The sequence below is a fragment of the Natrix helvetica genome, assembly GCF_964273705.1.
Source record: "Natrix helvetica genome assembly, chromosome: 2".
Classification (NCBI taxonomy): domain Eukaryota; kingdom Metazoa; phylum Chordata; class Lepidosauria; order Squamata; family Natricidae; genus Natrix; species Natrix helvetica.
This window is the reverse complement of record NC_138552.1, coordinates 85108267-85132633: the sequence shown is the minus strand read 5'-3', so window position 1 is coordinate 85132633 and position 24367 is coordinate 85108267. Positions and strand designations below refer to the sequence as shown.

Below are 24367 nucleotides of genomic sequence, written 5' to 3'. Positions count from 1 at the left end.
AAATGTTTTTTTAAAGGAATTTTGGGCTCAACTGTGGTTGTACCTCGAGGACTATCTGTAAGGAAAGAGGTCAATTAAAGTGTGTTTTCTCTCTACAAAATATCATATTTTGTGTTCCAAATCTACAACATTTCTTCTTATCCAGGGGAGGAGATAAATATTAATCACACTTGCCACTCTCTCTTTTTTCTAGAATACAGAAAGGAAACTTGAGATTTACCAAGTGTTGCTGAAGAACATCTTGGCATGTCTTACCACTGGTTAACAACCTGGGATTAAAACATTAACAACATGTAAGCCAGGAACGCAGTGGCTCAGTGGCTAAGACAGGTTGGCAGTTTGGCGGTTCAAATCCCTAGTGCCATATAACGGAGTAAGCTCCCATTACTTGTCCCAGCTTCTGCCAACCCAGCAGTTTGAAAACATGTAAAAATGCAAGTAGAAAAATAGGGACCACCTTTGGTGGCAAGATAACAGCGCTCCGTGCGCCTTCGGTGTTCAGTCATGCCAGCCACATGACCATGGAGATATCTTCGGACAGCACTGGCTCTTCAGCTTTGAAACGGAGATGAGTATCGGGAACGACTAGCACATATGTGCAAGGGGAACCTTTACCTTTTAACATGTAAGAGACATAGTTTCCTTGTTTTTGGGCTAAAGAATGTACAGTTTAAGATTTACACAACTTTACTCTTGTATTTAAATATAGTTGATTGTTTGGACATTTGCTGCAAATAAAGCCAGGTTGAAGAATAACGGCCCAAAGAAGGGCTTAGATGTTTTGGAAGTCACCTCACCAATTTTACTGTAGATTCGCCATCTATAAGATATGGATTGATTCCAGTTTTTATAGCCTTTGTCATGATACAAATTCTCCAGGTGATTCCTTCAGTGTTGCAAGTACCATCATAAGAGATATCAAACTTTTGTAGCTATCACCTTCTAGAAGATGGGTCCCCAAACCCTGGGCTGTAGCCCACTACTGGACTGTGAGTCGTTCAGAACCAGGCCGTGGAAGTGGTGGGCGAATGTACGCATGCATCCCAACTTATGCGAGCAGCAGGTGCATGTGCCTGTTTCTTATGTGGAACCATCCCCTCTACTCCCCCCCACTGGTCCGCAAAGCCAGAAGAGTTGGGAAGCTCTGTTCTAAAGACCGTCTATTTCAGGGACTTTCAAACTTGGCAACTTTAAGACTTGTGGACTTCAACTCCTAGAACTGGCCAGCCAGCATAGCTAGCTAAGGAATTCTGAGAGTTAAAGTCTACAAGTTGCTAAGTTTTGAGACCCCTGAACTAATTCATGGAATGTCCTTCTTGGGCCTACAGTACAGATCTGGTGCCTAGTTGTATGCTTCAGGAATCAGTATTTACTTACCCAGACTCTTACTACTGTGGCTCTGAAATTCTTCAGCTGTCTGTTTCAGTGTTTAAACAAAAGTTCTTAATTATGATGTGGACACATGGAGGTGCATGCATGTAAGCATGGATTATAACTTGTATCTACTGCAAAATGTCCAGGATTTTTAAAACGTTTTCTAGGGAGTTAGAACATCAATATATTTCAAACTGTTTGGCAATTGCAAAAACCACAAGTCCAAGAATAGGTGGGAGTGGATGTCTGGATCACACAACTTATTTTTTTTAAAGTTGACGTCTAGGTCATCTGAATATGTTAGGGCAGCTTCTTATTGATAATGCAAGGAAGTGCACCGTTGATGGGTGAGCTGATGAGCTCTATTTAATGTAAAGGTTCAAGTTCATTAAAAAAAAAAACTGTATATACCTGCCTCCAAATTAATAATTTGAATGACGTTTTGCTCTTAAAGATTTAATTGGGCTGTTCTGGATTTTAACTGTGTAACTAGAACTCTATAGCATGTTCTAAATGTTAGATTTTCTAGATTTTATCAATCTTACCTATGTTACTGCTGCAATGTTTTAATATTGTAGGTAATTTATGGCTTACAACCATTCATTTAGTGACTGTCTGAAATTTATGGTATTGAAACATGTGATCTATGACCATTTTTCCACACTCATGACCATTGCAACATCCCCATAGTCATGTGATAAAAATGTCATGTGATACTTGGCAACTGGTTCATATTTATGATGGTTGCATTGTCTTGGGGTCATGTGATCACCTTTTGTGGCCTTCTGACAAGCGAAGTCAATGGACAAGCCAGATTAACTGTGTTACTAACAACTGCAATGATTCACTTAGCAACTGTGGCAAGAAAGGTCATAAAATGGGGAAAAGTGCACTTAACAGCTACCTCACTTAGCAACAAGAACGTTGGGCTCCATTGTGGTTATAAGTTGAGGACTGCCTGTATTGTACCAACCGTAGTTAGTTTTTATGGCATTAGAGCTTTTCAATATAAATTCTACTTCCACTGGGGGGGTGAGTGGGACTGGGGCTTCCCTCATTAAGAGTATCCTGGAAACTTTTTTAAAAATAAGAAACACATATATTTAAATAATAAATTAAATAGAAACATCACATTACTTTCAAGTTCTGATGGGTTTCTGACCATTCCATGGATCCAATCTGAGGTATGGCAGTGAGTAGCAAACTAGTTGCTTTATTTGCGTTCTCCTTCAGTGTCTTTAGAACTCTGTCCACTGAGACCTACAAGAACAAGACAATCATTAGGCTTTCTTCATTCATTCATTCATTCATTCATTCATTCATTCATTCATTCATTCATTCATTCATTACATACATACATACATACATGTTAGGTACTGGTGCGATTAAGCACTAGCAATGAACCCCAGGTCGAGGTTATAACAGAGCAACCCTGTAAAGTATACGCAGCGTGCGATAGATAAAGCAACCACACTGAATAATGGATAGTAAAGTAACAAAATAAACTTTACTTTTTGAAGAATATAGCAAAATCCATAAACACAGCCAAAAAGTCATACACAGAAAAAACAGTCCAATACTACCAAGATAACTTGGATACAAGTAGCAAATAACTTACACACAGTAAGTAGTAGCAACAGTAGTAACAGTTAGACAGCAGTTATCATACATCAATCAAGAGAGAGAGAGAGAGAGAGCAACAACATCAGCTGCAATTTAAATGCTGTAATCTACTAATTAGCAGAGCTCCTCTCTTAAAGATACATAACATGCTTGGTGCAATATATTGTCTACCCAACTTGTTGGTTACACCCTAACAATACATACATACATACATACATACATACATACATATCCTTTATGAGTGGATTACCATAGAAATTGAAATTAAACTAGCCAACTAATCAATCAATCAATCAATCAATCCCTCTGTGTGTGTGCGCGCATGCAAGCAGAGGTCGAGTAGATAGTAACTCAGCCGGACACTTGCTCGAGCCAGTTCTATGCTCGGCGACGCCATCATGATTTTCTGTTCTGCACATGCGCAGAACAATCTTCATTGGAAAAATGTTATATATTTTTTCCTTTTCTAATGTGCGCATGCGCAGACCTTTTAAGGTGCAAATACGCATGTGCACAGAACAAATTTTTTTGTGTGCTGAACCGGTAGTAATGCCGGCAGGAACCCACCCCTGTGTGTGTGTTTGATTTGCACCAACAGGAACACTCATGATTTGATCTTATTCCCATTTACATTAGAATAAATCCCAATAAACAAAATATAGAGTGTAGAGATGCAGGACAATAATGCCAAACATTAGGTATGCTCTAGTATAATTTCAACCAAAGCAATTCAGAAAAGTTTTCAGATAGATGCAGGCGAATGTTCTTTATCACAATGACAAGTAACTTTATTATGAACATCCTCAGCAAGTTCCTTCTAAAGGAAAAAAAACCCCTGCCTAATATATTAAGCACATTTAAGAGAATTTTATTTTAAAAAGTCAATAGCCACAGTAAAAAAACAAAACCTAAATAGGATTAAGGTTAGGCAAAATGTAGTTCTGTGCACAAACACGTATACCAGTAACTAATAAATAGTAGTCAGCACTGTCAAGAGTAGATATATTCATGAACTGGAATAGGCCATAGCAACAATCAGCCAATGGGAGCTTGGGTATGGCTTAGTACTATAGATCTGAGTCTGTGCTAAAGCTAAAAACTAGGCTGCTGCTGGAACTGAAACCAATCTTTCCTCTCTACCACGCTGAAACCAACTTTCCTCTCTACCACGCTGAAAGAACCACTCGATATTGTATATATGTCTCGTGTGTTATATTACATATAAAGAGGAATTAATGAATCCTGCTGCATCAGTTACCTGTGTGTGCTTTCTGGAGTTGATTTCTGCAACAAACTCAGACAAGCAGCATATAGTGGTTAGCATGGCCATGGACCAGGCAAATTCAAATTCAAATGTACCCCCAAGTACAAAAGTTTTCTAGGAGACTTTGTGCCAGTCACTCTCTCTGAGCCCAGCCTACCTCAAAGGGCCATTGAAATGGGGATAAAATAGAAAGGAACGCCACATACTCCATAAAGCTCTAGTGATGCAGTGGTTAGAATGCAATATTGCAGGCTAACTCACTGCTCACTGCCAGGAGTTTGATCCAGACCAGCTCAAGGTTGCCTCAGTTTTCTATCCTTCCGAGGTTGGTAAATTGAGGATCCAGATTGTTGGGGGCAATATGCTGACTCTGTAAACCCTTTAGAGAGGGCTGTAATTTACGATTTTTCAATTATAGATTTCTTAAATGGAACTCAACATGGAACCCAGTTACAATTTTAGCACATTTAAGCTCTTTACTATATTCTACAAAGAACCCTACAAAAAAGTCCATGTTATCATTATATTACAAGTATGAGGTTGACAATAACTTGCCCATGTCACTTTACCAGTGAAATTATTTCAAAATAAATAGTTAGCTTGTGTTAGCAAAAATATTAGTATGGTAAGGACTCCATCCTCACCCATGTGGACTCTTAAAGGCTGACAGATTTACATGAGAAGATTTTTTTTTTTTAAAAAAAAAAATTAGACTTCACCAGTGATCTGCAGATACATGCACCCACAAGATGATCACAGGAAAACAAAGTGTAGAAAATACAGGCAGTGATCATCATATTACGGTATTAACTCTGGACATGACCAAAACAGTGTATGTAGACCACTCAAATTTCCTGGCACTGAGTACTGAGGAGATAAAATTAAACTGCTTTCCAAGTTGCAGTTCAGCACTTTCATACTCTCCTCCAAATTTAATTTCAGCTGTGAAAAAGACTGATTGCCTAAAATTATCCACAACTGTTTGAGAGAGCTGAGAGTGACACAAAGTTTTAAAGTTCGGAATACTCCTAGTCAGTTTGTAGTTCCATTTCCATTGATTTTTCATTTCTGTTCCCCTAACAGAAGGTGTGTATTCTGCAGCCAATTTTTCCTTGGATATTTGTTGTTGTTGTTTTTTTAAAAAAAATCATCCTCCCACTCACAAGTATTTTTCTTTCTGGATTATTTGTACTTTTGTGAACAGAAGGATTCTGTTAATATCAAGTAACTTCCTGTATGTGGTGTGGGCAAACCTTACTTGGCTGCAACTGCACCTAACTAGCACACCTAAGGTATTCCAAATAATGCTGAACTACAATTCCCAACATCCATCACCACTGTATGTAAAACATCTAACATTCTATAGACCAGGGGTCCCCAACCCTTGGTCCACAGCCCAATGCTGGGCTGCGGTCCATTTGGAACTGGGCTGCGGAAGTAGTGGGTGAGCATGCAAGTGTGCAAAGTTGCATTTGTGAAGGCAGAGTGCACACTCCACCCCCTCTCCTCCTCCGGTGTCTTCACCAGACCACTGAGCTGGAAAGGTTGGAGACTTGCTATAGGCCAGTGATGGCGAATCTTTTTGCCAGCGAGTGCCGAAAAGGGAGCGTGCATGCGTCCACACCCAACCATAGAAGCTCACTGAGTAATATCCAGGTTATTTATTATCTCTTATCCCAACGTATCTCCTAGGTTATTGAGTGAAGGCACAGAAGTAGCCCTTGAGTTGCAATAGTTCATTTAGTGATTTGGAAATCCAGAGATTTGGCAACAACTGACTCAAATTTATGACCTTTGCTGTGTCCCGGGGTCATGTGATCACCTTTTGTGACCTCCTGACAAGCAAAGTCAACGGGGAAGCCAGATTCCCTTTACAGTTAATACTAACTTAACAACTGCAGCGATTTAACAACTATGGCAAGAAAGGTCATAAAAGGGAGCAAAACTCACTTAACAACTGTCTCACTTAGCAACAGTTTTTGGTTTCACTTGCCCATGGAGGGCTACCTGTATTAGGAGAAAGTATGCATGAAAATGTCTACATGGAAAGGGAAAATAGACTGTATATGAAAACTGCAGTGATTCACTTAACAAGTGTGGCAAGAAAGGTCGTAAAATGGGGCCAAATTCACTTTACAACCATCTTGCTTAGCAACAGAGATTTTGGGTGAGGACTACCTATTTTGCTGAATTTACCATAAATAAAAGAAAGCTAAGGTTTTCCCCATCCACTAATTAGAGTGGATTGGCAAGTGAGCTAGTCTTACACTTGCTGGAGTAAAGCTTTGGATAAAAACAGAAGCTGTTGAAGGTGCTGTTCCCCTGGCGGATTTGTATGCTATTTAATAATCCCTTATTTAATAAAGACCTCATACTCTTGCCTTTTCTGTTATTCTCTCATCTCATTTCCCTCCAGACTTGTTCCTTCCTTCCTTGGTGCAATTAACCTTAGTGCAATGGTGCAATTCTCTCCCCCCCCCCCCCATTTTGACTATGTTTTTCTAATGTGCTTGTTTATTTAAATGTACGAAAGCAACCTGTATATTATTTATGAAATTTATCTGATGGCCTGAAACCAACTGGATTCTAGGCAGCATCCAGAATGTATGAACTATACACAATACAACACACACACAATGTGTTAAATAAATAGCACATTACTAAAAGCAGAACACAAAAAATATGGTGTAAGAAGTCAAACAGTAAATAAGAATAATTACAAAGGCCTTCTGGAACAACCATGTTTTCATCTACTTGTAAAAGAACATGAGGATGGAGCCATACAGGCTTCAGATGACAAGTTGTTTCACATCAAGGGAGCAGCTATTGAGAAGGCCTCCAGTCAAAGCAGCAAGCTTATTGCATACACAGACTGAATTATAAAATTAACTGAACATACAGAAATGGCAAATCTATGGTGAATCTGACCAATCAGGGAAAAAACAGCATAACCTTCATTGTCTTTTTGTTGAAGGAGGAAAAAACTGAACTGGTAGTTTGGGAATTAAAAAGGGCCAAACAGTGACTTCCGGTGGCACCGTAGGGAACGCCAGCCTCGTGATCGTGTTTAAGCTGCTAGAACAGTGTAAATCAGCTGTCAAGCGGCTTGAAAACTCTCCCCTCGGGAAAAGAGGGGGAGAAGAGCAGTCGGGCAAGGGTAGAGCTCCCCATAAACCCCCAGGAGCAATTCTGGGGCTCGAAGGATGAGAGCCCCCCAGCAGCCTGACAAGGCTCCGCATCTCGGGACGCTTCTGCTGCAGCAGAAACAAAACGCCACGACTACCCCTGCAATCAATGTTTTAATCTACAATTGAATAAGCAGGCAGAGTAAAGACAGGAGCGATTATAATTGCAAGAATAAACTTTAACTCCGATGCAGTATCACTTCCTTCTGTGAAGATTGAGGAGAACAAAGGGTAATAAAGATGGTGTCTGCAAGTCAAAGGGTGTGATCAAAGCGAAACTTAAAAGGAAAGTATTTGTTAAGTGTTTGTTAACGTTGTTAAAAGACTTAAGAGCTCAAGATTAAAGAAAACAGTTTTGGTTTACTAATGAGCTATAAGATTTAACAAGTTTGGGGATTAAGTGGATTTTTTGGACTCAATAATTTGGTTGTTGGAAAGTGTGATTTGAATATTTGGAAATGCCTTCAAAACAAATCAAAATAAGTGCCTCTAAGAGTGCTGGAAGTCACCCGGTCCAGCCACCTAAATTGCAGTCTTTATTATCTTTAGCGGATACACAAACAGTGACATTTGAAGCTCTCCAAGGCGCTTTAAAGGCACAACCCTTGTTTCTGCAAGAAAAAATTACATCTGCCCTTAAAGATATGTCTGATGAAATGTCTGAAATTAAGGACTTAATTCAAACCCGTAATCAACAAATAAGAGAGGATATAGTGGATGCGTTTAAGGGTTTGTTTGCTTTTGTAACAGCATTGGACGACAGGGTGGAAGAAATTACTCAGTCTAATGTGAATTTGGAGAATAAAATTGATGAGATTCAAATCAAGATTGAAAAATCAGAGGCAGAAGTTACAATGATACAATACAGAGCGATAGAATTTGCTTTGAGAATAAGAGGCCTGAAAGAAGATAACCAAGAAAATTTGAAAGAAATCTTTGCAGAAGCTTTCGCTCAGTTAATTGGTGAACCAAAAGCAGAATATGATTGGCAGATTGAAAAAAATTATCGTGTTAATTCAAGGATTGCCAGACAGAGACAACTACCAAGAGATATTGTAATCTACTTTGTTACCAGGAAAACAAGGAATGGAATATTACAAGCGACTTACTAAAGCAAACTACGGGTGGCAGGACAGGAGGTGGCAGTACTAAAGGAAATTCCTTTTAAAATATTAAGATCCAGAAAGGATTATGCATTCCTAGTTGATGAACTTAGAAATCGCCAGATACAGTATAGATGGGAGGCCCCAGCCGGATTGGTGGTGAATTATTTAGAAGAAAGATATCGTCTTAATTCAGTTTGGAAGGCAAAAGATTTTTACAGTAATGTACTAAAGGCTGGATATCCACCAACCCCAGGATAAATCCCAAAGAAGAATCAGAAAAAAACAGGATGTGAGATAGTAAAAAAGGTTATCCACTTAGGACTCTATATTACAATTTTAAATGGGAGATTACATAAGTATAATTATGACCATTATTTATTTATTTATTTATTTCTTAGATTTTTAGACCGCCCCTCTCCCAAAAAGGGACTTATGGCAGAAAATATAGATAGAGATGGATAAATGGGAGAATTTACAATAGTTTTTGCTGTGAAGGATAATAGTAGTAAAATGAAAGTCTTGTTTTTATTTTTTCTTTAAATGATACCAAGATTTTTTAAAAAAGGAAAAAAAGATGCAAATATGGAAGAATGATAGAAAGGTATTGATAATTTTGTCTAATAATGATGGGAATATGGGAAAAGATTTGGGTAAGAAATGAAAAATTTATGCAAGATTAAAACTTGACAGTTTTTATAAGATGTTTTATAGACGGTCTTTAGATCTTAAAAAGTTAGTTTGTGTGTATCCCAATTTATAATTTAAATGTTGGAAATGTGATTGTGTTGATGCTATGTATTATTATGTATGGTGGATTTTTAAAAATATTTTCAAAAAGAGGATAAAGTTCACTCTTCAGTTGTTTTTGCTAGGTATAATTACAGACTACAATTATAGAGACTAATTTGATTCTGAATATGATAATGGCAACAAGATTGCTGGAAGAAGGAAGAATTGTTTACTATTCAAGATTGGAAGTTAAAAGTAGTTAATTTAGCAGAGACGGCTAAAATTTCAGCATATTGGAAAGACTATTCAGAGGAGAAACACAAGTTGGAATGGAGAAGATGGATTGACTATATTCAAATAAACATTGGACTAAGGAACTTCAATTAGCTTATAAATGAATAAGGAATGTTATAGTTTATCCAAATTTAGCTTAATAAAAGGAGAGTTAAAGTACAAGAGGGAGGTAAGATGTTATAGTTAGTTAGCTTATGTTAGTGTATGATTGTTAAATGTTTATACCCTGTATTTTGCTCTGGGAAGTTGGGGGGAGGGAGGGTTGGAGGGGTGGCAGGGTTGGGGTGGAGGGAGGGAAGGAGAAATATCTGTAAATTCTACTAAAACTTTTTAATTTAAAAAAAAAGGCCAAACAGAATGGGGACAAGCGTAAGATGGTAATGACTTATAAAAAGAAGGGTGGAAGACATAATTAAATGTTTTCTTCTCTTTTCGTTCCCTTTTTTTTTCTTACTATCTTTATTTATACTTTTACCGTGTCAAAAAATTCACACATGCACACTACTCTTTTCCGGCTGTGTGGTTTGTAGCAAGCATACATACACGACCACAATGTACAAGACATGCGTACATATTTACAAGTATGTCATATGCACTAATTTCTTCTCACATCTGGAAAGCTGAAGGTTGACATGTGGGGGAAAAACTGCACCCCACAGAGATTGTCAGAATTTGTAATTTTTCCATCTGTATTTTTTGAGAGGGACTCATATAAAAAATGGGGTGTTGGTTCTTACCTGATACGCCCCTTCTCTGGGCAGCTGGAGACAGTGGTCATGCATGGGTTAACTCAGCCAGTAACCAAAGAACTGAGTCTACCAAAGTGATGTCATCGCCTCTGAGGAGTGTCCTCCCGCTTTTCTTGACGAAGGAGATAAGTAGACTGCTGTGCGCTATTCGATTGCTCTCAATCCCCTGATGCTCCAGCCTACCTCCCGGATGTCCCTCTGCGAACTATGTCAGAGTCTGAAGGGTGGGGATGACCGCTGTCTCCACCTGCCCAGAGAAGGGGCATATCAGGTAAGAACCAACGCCCCATTCTCCTAAGTTGATGGAGACAGCGGTCATGCATGGGACGTACCAAAGCTAGGCCTGTCCCAGGGAGTGAGTGAGACTGAGCTAGGAGCTTGAAGAGGACAGAACGTGTTGCAGGACACGCCTTCCAAATGCCGCATCCGCCGAAGCCCGCCTTATAATGGCGGATAAAGGGAGTAGGAGTAGTCCAGGTGGCCGCCTTACAAATCTCCTCCCCCGAGGCCTGTCTTGCCCACACCGCTGACGTGGCCGCACTGCGTGTGGAATGCACCGTGAGGTTGGATGGAGGAGTGATGTGATGTGCCAGGTACACTCTTGAAATGGCAGATCGGATCTAGCCCCCAAATCATAGAGGGAGAAGCCTTAATCCCCTTGTTTGTGGGATGGAAAGATATGAAGAGAGCTTCGGTGCGCCAGAAGGCAGCCGTCTTGGCGATATAGATCTTAAGAGCCCGTCTCACGTCTAACTTGTGCCATTTGCGTTCAAGTCTGTGGGAGGGATTAGGGCAGAAATTCGGAAGAGTGAGGTCTAGAGATCGATGAAAGGCCGAATTTACCTTTGGGACAAAGGTGGGATCAAGGCGAAGGACCACACGGTCCGGGTGAAATACACACAGGTCAGATCAGATGGAAAGAGCCGCCAATTCCTAGACCCGCCGTGCAGACATGATGGCCACCAGAAAGGTTTTCTTCAGTGTAAGGTGATGCAAAGAGGCAGACCTGAGAGTTCGAAGGCTGATTCCGTGAGAAAGTCAAGGACTTTGGCAAGATCCCATGAGGGGAACTGGTGTATGACAGGCGGGCAGAGATTAGACACGCCCTTAATGAATCGGCAAACATGAGGGTGCAAGGAAAGAGGCTCATCCTGGTGAAGTGAGAGTTCCGAAGAGGGAGTTGACACCTGTCACTGCAGAGTGTTTGGCGAGAGTCCCTTATCAAGCCCCTGGTGTAAAAATTCCAAAACCTGGGGGACTGCAGCGCCCAGGGGGTTGGTATCCCGAGAAAGGCACCAAGTAATAAAAGTCTGCCATGTTGATTCATGGATTCTGTTAGTGGCTGGGTGGCGAGAAGCCTGAATAGTCCGAATTACAGTCTCAGAGAGGTTAGCTGCCCTCAAGACCGCCCGCTCAGCCTACATGCGGTCAGGCAGAGCCAGGGCAGGTCGGGATGGTGAATGGAGCCCTAATGGAAAAGGAACGGTATCATTGGGAGACACCATGCTGGACCTACTGAGAGATTGACCAGGTCAGCGTACCAGGGTCGGCGCGGCCAATGAGGGGCGATTAGAATGAGTTCGGCCTCTTCCTCTATCATTTTCCGGATCACCCTCTGTATCAGGGGGAAGGGAGGGAAGGCATACAGGAGACCCTGAGGCACCTGCACCTTAGGGCGTCCGTCCCTTTCGTGCCTATATTGGGTATTGGGGAGAGGACCTGTACCTGTTAATGCCCATTGGTTCTGGACCACGTCTATGAAGAGTCTGGGCGAAAAAGGATGCCAGCGATCTTTTTGGCCTTAAAGAAAAGAGAACGAAGGACAGCAGGCTTAAAGAGACCGATAAAGGTAGGTGGGTCGGGGGGAAGCCCTCGTCTTTCAAAAGATCTGAATCCCATGCAGGGCATTCCTCCTCTCCGAAAACAGATGGCTGGCTGGATGTGCCTGGTAACTTGTGTGATGAAGAGGCCGAGAGATCACCATTCCTGTGCCTGGAGCTAGAAGAAGAAGCAGACCTGCGTGGAGTAGAATGGTTAGAAGTCATGCACTTAAGGTCTGCTGCTATGCCCCGCTCAATGGCCTCAGAGATATCATCTGTGCTAGGTGTGTAAGAACGGTGGCGGCGGAATGGGGTGGTAGATGTCCTCCTGGTACAAGGGCTCCCCATCTGGAGTGATGCTCCTGTCACCTTCGGATTCCTCCCCACTATAGCTCAGATGGCCTGCGCCCCTGGCTTCCTCAGGCTGGATAATGGAAGCTGCAGGGAAGAGATCATCCTCCGAATCAGAAGATAGGTCAGGAGGAGGGCTAGGTCGGACAGGCCTCTGAGGCTGAAACAGATGGGATTCTGTGTTTTTGGACTTGCCTCTGGCCTTTCTAGGAGGAACCTGAGTGGCATTGCCATCTTCCTGAGAAGATGGATTGGCTGCGTTCCTGCGATTAGGCCTGGGAGTCTTGGAAGGGGGTCCAGTGGGGGAAGCCTCCGGAGCAGACCTGCGCCTATGGGCCCCAGATGAGGGCGGCTCGGTGGTGGGAGCAGGAGCCAAGGTGGTTGGTGGCACTTGTGGGTCCTGGGCAGGAGAGGAGGCCATGGCCTGTACTCACGATTGTGAAGTTCTGAAGAAGGGATTCAAAATGGCCACCGGAGCTTCTTCGCGCCAAAACAAAATGGCCACTGAGGTTACAGAGCCTATGGGCCGGGCACCACGAGGCAGCCGAGGCTGCAGAAGGAGCGAGGGCGGTGAGAAGCTGTGAAGATGCTGGGGGCAGCAGCGGTGATCTAGTGGCGGTGGGAGCGCTTGCCAGCAGCGTTGGTGCGTAGTGGCAGCAGCGGTGCATTCCTGGTGATGGCGGCGGTGTTTGGCGGTGTCTGGCGGCGAGGGAGAGCCAGCGGAGGCTGCAGCGCTCAGCGGGGCCTCCAACAGCCAGTGCTAGGCAGCACTGTATCCAGGAAAGCCTTGCAAAGCCTCGATGAGGTCAGGAGACTAAAATCCTCCAAATAAACCCTGGCAGTCCCTTCCAAGAAGCCCTGGGGCTAATTGAGACCCAGGCTCCAAGAGGAGCTATGGATGATGATGTGTCCTTTCCTAGGAATTTAGAAGTCAATCTTTTGTAGATTAAGCCAATGAAATCAATTTAGTTTAGTTAATTAGAAATACTTGAGAGAAAAGTTGGGGAGAGAGCAATTAGCACAGGCAGTTCCGATTGAACTGAGTCTAAAAAAGCGGGAGGACACTCCTCAGAGGCGATGACATCACTTTGGTAGACTCAGTTCTATTGCTTACTGGCTGAGTTAACCCATGGATGACCGCTGTCTCCACCAACTTAGGAGAAAGATATACAGAAAATGAACAGCTCAGCCAAGCTATTTGGCAAGTAGCATCGTTCCAATTTTCTTGTCTATGCTAAGCGCATATCCCCAAGGAAAACAGCAACTTTCACTCACCGTTTCCTCATGTTCTTTCCAGCAGTCGTAATCTGTTGCCATGGCGATACTCGCATAGCAGATTCCCGCCTCCTTTGCCAGAATGACTTCCGGGACTGTCGTCATATTGATAACATCAGCTCCCCAGCTGCGAAACATCAAGCTTTCAGCCCGAGAACTAAAACGTGGTCCCTCGACTGTAATTACTGTTCCCTTTGAGTGGCACTTGATTCCAAGCTTTTTGGCAACATCCAGAAGAACCTGAAATCATCAAGGGAGATAAAAAGCCACCACTACTTTATTCCCCTGGTGTGTGTTCGTGTGTGTCATTTGAGTCCCCTCCAAATATTAACTAATATCTCATGAGGCATATCAAGGTCATCTCTATTATCTCAATTTTTTCCTGGACCTGTGATGAAGTTCAAGTATCAAAGTACAGCTTGAGAACAACAACCAAAAATACATTAACTTAATAGATTAATGCTTTAAAAAGAAGTTATTGCTTTATTTCTCCTAGGAACATACTTGGTTTTCGATCAAGCTAATAGCAGCCTCATCTGACCTGGAAATGATACGCTAGGAAATAGAATAATCCAGTGGCTGAGGCTAAGAAAAAAAAGGGAAGTTGATATTTAATTGAAATGTGAGCATTATTCCCCATACTTCTATTTCTGCTGCTCTGAGAATTTGAGGTTGATCAAATTGTTTGGAAGGATGCTGGGCACACACGGAAGGCAGTTAGGGCCCCTTGTAGGCATGAAGGCTCAGGTAACATAACCCCAGATCTAAATCATCAATATATATATATATATCACTTCATAGATTTCTTCAAGGAAATGCAATTCTCACGTTATTTTCATTTCCTAGCTCAAAAATGTTTGTAAATCATATTGCCACATGCTGAAAATCTAAACATGGATGGATATATCCATTGTTTGCTTTATAGCAGTTAAGGCAACCCTGTCCCCACCTTGCAATTCTGACAAAATTTGGATTCTGAAAGAGGGAAGATTAAAATATCTGTTCTCTCCCTATTTGCTTCCTTCTCTCTTGACTTATATCATGGCCATTGATTTTTCTGCAAGGCTATTTCTTCAAGGCCGAGGATCAGCTTGCTCTCAGTGCTTAAGGCCTTATTTTGGAAGCTCTGATTTCTGTATGGAAAATGTCCTATGGCTAACCTGCCTTTCATTTCCTAAGACTCATTCTTGCAAGGCTTAAGACCACAGACTCCTTTTAGTACAGGATAGCAAATTCAATGCTTTGGCTTCTATCCCAAAGCATTTTCTATGTCGTTCCAAGAGACTTCTGGATTTTGCAGAAAAAAGGCAGCACCTACAATGTTGGCAAATCCCTACTTAGTCACCTCCCATCTTGACTACTGCGCTCTTCATGGGGCTGCCCTTGAAAAGCATCCGGAAGCTCCAGCTGGTGCAAAATGCAGCAGCCCACATGGTTTTGTGGAGATCTCAGTATGCACATGTGCCACCTATCCTGTGGGAGCTGCACTGCTTGCTGATTTGCTTCTGGGTGCAATTCAAGGTGCTAGTTGTCACCTTTAAAGCCCTTCATAGCTTGGGACCAGGTTATCTGAGGGACTGTCTCTTGCCGATCACATCCCCCCCGACCTCCTAGAGTGGGGAGGCAAGGAATATTGTGAGTCCCATTCCCTAAGGAGGTACATCTGGTGGGACCCAGAAGAACTTCTCCGTGCTGTCCCCCTCCCTCTGGAACATGATCCCTCTGGAAATTAGACTAGCCCCCACTCTGACATTCTTTTGGAAGGCCCTGAAGAGGCCTGGGGAACCCAGAGCGGGATGAAGCCCATTAAATAGTTGATATGAGTGAGTGTGTGTTGACGCCAGAGTGAGGGTTACTTTATTATTTTTATTTCTTATTATTATTTTCTTTTATATTGTGTTTTTATTTCCTGTAAGCCGTCTTTTGTCACAATGAGTGAGAAGGCGGCAATATACATTTTCCAAATCAATCAACCAAGGTAGGCAAATGGGGAAGAGACAGGGAGAACTATAGTCATAAAGACCTTGGGGAACCTTACATTACTTACTGCAATATTTCTCAACCATAAGTGAGATAGTTGGACAGTCAGTAATCTCTAGGTCAGTGTTTCTTAACCTCGACACCTTTAAGATGTGTGAAGTTCAACTCCCAGAATTCCCTGGAGAGCAGGTTAGCGAGGGAGTTCTGGGAGCTGAAGTCCACACATCTTAAAGGTGTCGAGGTTGAGAAACACTGACCTAGAGATTACTGACTGCCCAGCTATCTCACTGCTATAATTTCTGATGACAAATAACTAAGGGGAGAACCAGCTTTAGTGCAATTTTCAATCATATGAAAAATAATAAGATAATTCATCTAGCACGATTGTGTACAGCAAAGAAGGGGGGGCTATATGTGTTATTTAATATCCATCTAACTGCATATACCGTGTTTCCCCGAAAATACAACCTGTCCCGAAACTAAACCCATGCCACATTTTTCGCGTGGGCAAAAATATAAGCCCACCCCCGAAAATAAACCCCCCCTCCGGCCAGGCAGAGCACCGCTCACTGACCTAGCGTTATTCCGAAAGCACCAAGTCGCAGGAGCCGGGGGGGGGGAGCGCTCACGTTGCTTGCTGCCTTCGGGATACCGCTAGGTTGGGGAGTGGCGTTCTGCCTGGCCGAAGGGGAGAGTTGCCGGGCGGCTGCTCCCTTGTGAATTGGCTCCCGAAGAGCCGGGCACAGCCTCAGGGGCGAAGCAGCCATGAGGTAATCATGCCCACGAGCAGCCGCCCGGCAAATCCCCTCTCCAGCCGGGAAGAGCGCCATTCACTGACCTAGGGGGTAATCCCTAAGGTGCCAAGCCATGTGGCGCTCTGCCCATCCCCCAGCTCCTGCGGCTTGGCACATTCGGGATACCCCCTAGGTCAGTGCATGGAGCTCTGCCCGGCTGGAGAAGGGGGTTGCGCGAGCGCCTGTTCCGCTCGCAGCTTCACCAAGCCCTTGCCAGGCTCTCCCAGGCCACCGCCGCTGGCTGCTGCTGCCCGCCGCCGCCCCGCTCCGCGCAACTTCAAAACTCGGGGCCGAGTCTTTCAGCATCGGCCGCTCTAGGAGTGCTCTCTATGGTGGGCCGGCTGCTGGAAGATTCCCTGTCCGGCAGCCAGCCCACCATAGAGAGCACTCCTAGAGCGGCCGATGCTGAAAGACTCGGCCCCGAGTTTTGAAGTTGCGCGGAGCGGAGCGGGGCGGCGGGCAGCAGCAGCCAGCGGCGGTGGCCTGGGAGAGCCTGGCAAGGGCTTGGTGAAGCTGCGAGCGGAACAGGCGCTCGCGCAACCCCCTTCTCCAGCCAGGCAGAGCTCCATGCACTGACCTAGGTGGTATCCCGAATGTGCAAAGCCGCAGGAGCTGGGGAGCGGGCAGAGCGCCACATGGATTGGCACCCTAGGGATTACCTCCTAGGTCAGTGAATGGCGCTCTTCCCGGCTGGAGAGGGGATTTGCCGGGCGGCAGCTCGTGAGCATGGTTATCTCATGGCTGCTTTGCCCCTGAGGCTGTGCCCGGCACTTCGGGAGCCAGTTCACAAGGGAGCAGCCGCCCGGCAGCCCCAAAACAATAAGCCCTCCCTGATAATAAACCCAAGGGCATATTTCGTGGGGCAAAAGAAAATAAGCCCCTGGCGTATTTTCGGGGAAACACGGTATTAGTAACAGACTGGTAGGAAAATGGTGGGAAAATATTCATTGCTCAATCACAGATTGGATCCTATGCAGGTAGTCCTCAACTTACGACCACAATTGAGCCCAACATTTTTATTGTGAGACAGCTGCTTAGGTAATTTCCCTCATTTTACAACCTTCCTTGCCACTAAATGAATCTCTGTAGCTGTTAAGTTAGTAACACTGTCGTACAGTGAATCCAGCTTCCCCATTGACTTTGGTTGTCAAGAAGGCTGCAAAAGGTGATCACATGACCTTGGGACACTGCAACCGTCATATACATGACTCAGTTGACAAGCATTTGAATGTTGATGGCGTGACCATGGCGATGTTGCAACGGTCCTAAGTATGAAAAATAATCATAGGTCACTCGTGCTGTTTTAACTTAGAATGGTTTGAACGGTTACTAAACAAATGGTGGTAAGTTGAGGACGACCTGGGCTAACATCCATAAGATAAGATTTACTAACTTCTCTTGTTTTGGCACAGAAAGGTTCTGCCATAGAAACATGGCACACTCCTGGGAGGCAGGAATTAGACCCGTCATAGAAAGTGAGATGCCTTTTTGTTGTCCTGCAAAGGAAAAACAACACTAATCAGTAAAGATAATGTAAATCATGCATGTCCATCCTTTTGGCTTGCCTTGATTGAACAGGAATTGTCTTGGGCTGCATCTCAAATATATAATATAGCTAATGTAGGATGATATAAATCACATACCCTGTTTCCCTGAAAATAAGACCCCCCCCCTGCATAAAAAGCCCAATTGGGCTTTTGAGCTCATGCGCTAAAATAAGCCCTCCCTGAAAATATTGCAACCCAACAGCAGCCATGAGGTAACCACGCTCGCAGCCTCCTGCACCTCAAAAATAATAAGACCTCCCCGAAAATAAGGCCAAGCGCTTATTTCAGGGGTCAAAAGAAAACAAGACCCTGTCTTATTTTCGGGGAAACATGGTAATAATGTTAAGAGTTTAGGATCTTGTGGCTTCCCCACTAGATTTGGCTTTTTAGAAGGTTGCAAAATGGGACACTGCAACTGTCATAAATAGGAACCAGTTGCCAAGCATCTGAATTTTAATCATGTGACCATGGGGATGCTACAATGGCCGTAAGTGTGAAAAACAGTCATAAGTCACTTTTTGTTGCTTCAAACAATCACTAAACGAACTGTTCTAAGTCAGGGTCTACCTGTATCCTTAAGGTTAGAAGAAATAATATTGTCATAGGCAAATGAATGCGAAGCAGGGCACACAGTACTTTCCAACTGAAACCAGACATTATGGAAACAAAACATACCCACATCCTTCCAGTTGGGAAGATTGTAATAGCAGGTATTCTTCCTCCCTAAATTATATTGAACAACCACAGTAACAGAATTATAGTTTCTTCTAGGGGAAAAAAGTGAAACATATTCGGACACACAATTAGAAAGAGGCCTTAAACAGAAAAGAGACCATCATCTTAACGGATGATTAGTAGACCAGAAGCAAAAAAAAAAAAGATGGAAAGAAACAAAATGCTTCTCAATTTGTAAAACAAAACCAGCAAGAAAAACATGAAGACTGTGTCATGCCCTAAAATGCACAAAGAATGTTGTTCGGTCAGCAAAATTCAGCTGAATACATTTGTGAACATACATAGCAAATGGACCCGGGGGGGGGGGGAAGGGAGAGTGTAGCTAAAAATAGCCTCAATGCACTCCTGCCAAGACTTCAGAATTTCAACTCAAACCAACCCTGTCAGCGCTACCAAGGGCAAAGAATGGGAATAGTTGCTAAATCCAAACATCTGGAAGGGATCAGATGGCCGCTCATAATGCAATGTGTAGGGAATGAACAGGAACATCTGCCACTCCTGCCAATAAGATATGGCCTCTTGACAAATGACTCTGCTAAATGAGTAAGAAACACATTTCAATAGCTTTGCTGCAAAGTTCTGAGCAACTATGAGGCACATGAGAAATATGCAGGCTTGCAATAGAACGATAGACCACTCCAATGGGATTAAAACTCCCAGAATTCTCTGGCAATGGCCGTGATGACTAGGATTCTGGGAATTGCAGTTCTAACATGCGGTGGGCATCAGGGAGGGGGCACAATGTACAGCTGCAGCATTGACTGTGGGACGGGGGAATGAAGATACCACCCTACTTCATGCAACAAAAAACTAATGTGATGCAGTGCCTATTTTATTAATAAAGCTGCATAAATCTTGCTGTGACAATAAACGAATTCGATTACAGCTACTCTTGGATTACAGTCTTCTTCAGCAACTAGCATTTACCCTGGAAATCAATTATTTCAGCTCATGGTTTGATTTTCAAGAAGCCAAAGTTATGTTTAAATCAGTTGCTCGCGTGTGGCTCAAGAACTCTGCTTGGATTTCTTGTGATGGGATGTGTACTTTTAAACTAGAATCCCATCAACTTCCCTTCAAAATGTAGCCTTTGGAGGAGCAGTTGAAAAAAGAAAACTATCACAAATGTTAAACTTTTAGAAACAGGATTTTAAAATTGGATATTATGAAGTCTAGCTATTATAAACAGTTCTGCCAGCTATAGGTAGCCTTTGACTTCCGACCACAACTGAGCCCAAAATTTCTGTTGCTAAGTGAGACCGTTGTTAAGTGAGTTTTGCCCCATTTTACTGCCTTTCTTGCCACAGATGTTGAGTGAATCACTGTAGTTGTTAATTTAGTAACAACAGTTGTTAAGTGAATCTGTCCTTCCTGTTGACTTTGTCAGAAGGTCGTAAAAGGTGATCACATGACCCCCGGGACACTGCAATGGTCATAAATGTGAGTCAATTGGTAAACATCTGAATTTTAAGCACATGAACATGGAGATGCTGCAATGGTTGTAAGTGTGAAAAACAATATGTCACTTTTTTCAGTGCCTTTGTAACTTCAAATGTTCACTAAATAAACTGTTGTAAATTGAGGATTACCTGTATTTTAATACTGGGAAATTTATTCAATTCATTTCTTCCAGCCGAAATCTCAGCCAAGTTGACATCTAAAATCAATTTTTTGGGGGGGGGGGGAGAATGGGACAGATTCACTAAACAACTGCAGCGATTTGCTTAACAACTGTGGCAAACGGCTATAAAGTGGACCTCGTGTAGCAACAAAAACTCTGGGCTCTGTTGCCGTAAGTCGAGGACTATCTATATTAGTAGGATAAGGAGATAGGATTGTTTTGGGGATATAAGATGCCAGTTGACTCAGTGGCTTTCAGAAGAGAGGATGCAGAAAATATGACAGATGGTGATGGAAAGCTCTATGTGTCAGCGTTCCAAATATCATGCAGAATTAAATCAGAGTCTAAGGCAGAACTATCCTTAAAGTTCCAATTTAACAAGACAGACATGTTGGCACATCTGTGGAAAATCCAAAATCTAAAAGCTTCCTAGGATTCCACCCAGTTGAAAGTTCATGATCTTATCCCCACACCCGTAAATCCATCACATGGTCCAATTTTCTTCGGCCATGCTGGCATTTCCACCCATCTAGTTCCGGTCAGAAGCAGAGGTGCGGAGACAAAAGATGACCTTGGGCTTCTAGAAAAGAATGACAACACCACATTCCACAATTCTACTCCTTTCTATTTCCCCTCCCAATTACTACACTAATGAAACAGCATAATGAAATAATAGAGTGTGTGCCAGGCCAAAGATCCTAAAAAGGAATATAACTGTAGGCCTGATACTATGAAGGGGAAGGTGTAGTAATGGACTAAAGTGAAGCACAGTGCGTTCCCAGGAAGGAGAGACCACATTCCAAGGAGGGGCAGAGACCAGAGACAACACAGTCTGGATTCGGATTGAAAAAAAGAGGAAGAGATTTAAGACAGCCACAGCCTAGACCTGTGATGGCAAACCTATGGCACTCTCTATGAGCACACACGCTGTCATCCAACTCAGCTCCACCGCGCATGCACCTCCCGCCAGCCAGCTGGTTTTCATGTCTCTGCCGCATATGTGCAGGGCACATGTGCAGGGGTCACATGCGCATACGTGGGGATCTGGTTGTGTGCGGGTGGGTTGCACATGCATGTGGGGGGAGGGTTCGGTGTGTGGGGCCCGCGTGCATTGTATTATGGGTGTGTGCACATGCTTTCGGCATGCAATGACAAAAAGGTTAGCCATCACTGGCCTAGACTCTCCCAGGGTAGCTCCATTGAGGAGAAGCTAGGGAATGGCTGTCCTAAATCTCTTCTTTCTTCAATGCAGTTCCAGACCTATGTTGTTCTCTGGCCTCGCTCCCCCTCCCCCTCCAGAATGTGTCTCCTCCTTCTTGGGAACCTACCGCTTCACTGTAGTCCATCACAACACCTCTCCCTTCACAGACACAATCCATCACTATACCTTTAGTCTGGTAAGATTCTGTCTATATGATGTAAGAAAATAAAGACCTGACGTTTGGTTGGATTGTTCTATGACTATGTCATTCCTGGGCTGAGCCTGACACAGATGGGTTTGGGTATGTGAATTGCAGGAAGCATGAATTGGGTCCATGGCAATGGTGGAAGAAATCAGGCACTAAGGACTGTCTGTAGAGCTGGGCTTTTAGAATAGAATAGCTCACTTTATAAAAACATTCAAGATCCATTCCAGTTTCTTTAATAAATACCGTAATTGTTTCTACCTAATAATAAATGAAATCTGATAAGTCAATTGCACTTTTCATTTTATTTCCCCCCCTTCTTCATGCTGTCTCCTCCAACAGTAATTCCTTTTGTGCAGAAGTAAAGGAAGGAAAAAGAGACCAAGCGATGGTATCAATGTGCTTTAAAACACCAAAATACACAGTCTGTATTGTGACTTGAATGCTGGTCTAACCTAGCTTAGAAAACTAGGCTAAAAAAACCGCAGAAATCTTTCCTGTGCATCAGATATATTAAAAGCTAAACGGATAAACCTTAAAGAGACATATGACACATTTTCCTTGTGATTGGCTTAATAATAATTCATATTTTTTATCAATTACATCTATGAAAAGTAGTAAATTAAGAAAAGTCTGGGTTTTTAAAAATAAATTGCATCTATGAACAACTGTAAATTAAAGAGTCAGTGTAGAACAGTGCAAAAAGAGGGGTCAATTTCCCAATTACTTTAAAAAGTAATTCAAAACATCTTGATGCCTTTAAAGCTTCCAACCTCTCTCCCTCTGTTGTCCACCTACTCTCTCCTCCTAACCATAGATATCTCTTGCTTCTCCACCCTTGTACTTTCCTTTTCTGCAAACTTGGCAGATGAGCTGGGGAAATCTCAGCAGAATAGACTTATCCAAGACATTTTGTTCTCTAAGAAGGAGAAAAAGACAATTGGATGCCATCTCCACCACAATGGAGAAAGACAAATAGTGCAATCTTTTTTCAACACCGCCAAAGGACAAGAAGTCTTTCAATAAAGCAGGCAGCATGATGATTGTTTTTCTGGGGTGAAGTATCATCATATGGTGGTGATATGGTATAATGTATGGCAGTTTCTTAATCCCCTGAGATCTCTCCTCCTCTTCCTGTATGTACTTCTGCATGAGAGGTTGGCTCTCTTATTGGAATAAAACAATGCGCTTGCCATTACTGATTAAAAATAGTGCTTAATGCATTTGACAGAAGTGGATTTTTGGAATTATATCAAAGTAGCAGAATCTCTTGCCAAATTTGACTTGATTCTATTTCTGTTAGTTCTAACTCTATACAGAACCAGATTCCACCCCCCCACTCTCCTTACCGGTCTATGAACTGGTCAATTATAACAAGATCTCCAGGCTGAATCTCTTCTCGTAATGAGCCACAGGCAGTAGTCACTAATAGATGAGTGCAACCTTCTTCTTTTAGTGCCCACATATTGGCACGGAAATTGATGTTTGTTGGCATGATAGAATGATGCCTCCCATGCCTAGGGAAAAAAAAAAGAGAGAAGGAATCTGGTTAAACCTAAAAACATAATAGAATAATGGAGAATAATAAATGGGACAAGCTACTTGGGCAGTTAAATCTGCACTGCAATCAGGAAGCGATATGGCAAATTGTGATTTGCTCTGACGCATTTCAGCTAAAGATGCTGAAGGTTTTTTTCAGGTTGAAGGTTCATAACTGGCCTTTTTGAGCAACAGGACAATAGGCACATTCAAAAAGTGAGGTGGGCTAGAAAAATTACAATCCACTTCATTACAATTGCAATGAAAATGATCATTTATTGAAATGATACCCCAGAGCACTTTTCTTAGGGGGCTTTGAGTTTCATTGGAGCTATGGATAATTTATCCCAACCTTATTCAAATGTGAGTTGAGGAGAATACTGGACACCAAGACCAGGGTGACAAGAAGTCAAACTGTGATCTAAACATGGTGGCCCCTTCTCAGAATCCCTCAACTATCTTATTAGTGCTTGATGCTACAGCTACAATTTGAAGCACAGGGGGAAAAAGCAGCTTTTTGAGTAAGCAAAAAGGAAAAGCTTCTAGATTGGTCAATCCAGAATCGTCCAGATTATCTATATTACTCACCTTGTAGGCCAGATGAGCAGACATCAGCTGCAGGTCATGAGGTTCTTGGTTCATATATTAGATTTTGTTTAAAAAATGTGTTTGGACTAAGAGCCTTTATCATGCTTATACCCATAAGGGACTTTTTTTTTCAGTCCTTAGGTTTCTCTATCCCAAATCACAGTTCATTTGACAAGGAAGCTCATAAGAAAATGAAAAAGAATAAGTTAAGAAACTTAATCCATTCAATAAAGTAAAGCAAAGGTCTCCCCTATCCAGTCATGTCCGACTTTAGGGGGTGGTATTCCTCTCTGTTCCTCAACCAAGGGAGCCACTGTTATCTGAAGACAATTTCCATGGTCCTGAGGCCAGCATGATTATACGCTGAGAGGCAGGGAACACTGTTAC

At 42.8% G+C, this 24367-nt stretch overlaps 1 protein-coding gene across 2 annotated transcripts in view; it reads right to left on the bottom strand.

Moving 5' to 3' along the window:
- Positions 1–24367, bottom strand: part of MTAP (methylthioadenosine phosphorylase) — a 47267-nt gene that overhangs the window by 11789 nt on the left and 11111 nt on the right. For both annotated transcript variants that reach the window (XR_014174368.1, XM_081941361.1), the window contains exons 4-7: positions 23203–23370; positions 17938–18040; positions 13771–14010; positions 2512–2634 (exon numbers count right to left, since the gene is read on the bottom strand). Coding sequence is in view for 1 of the 2 variants with exons in the window: in XM_081941361.1 (XP_081797487.1) it covers positions 2512–2634; positions 13771–14010; positions 17938–18040; positions 23203–23370 (634 nt within the window). In the remaining variant the exon portion in view is untranslated. The remainder of the gene's footprint in view (positions 1–2511; positions 2635–13770; positions 14011–17937; positions 18041–23202; positions 23371–24367) is intronic.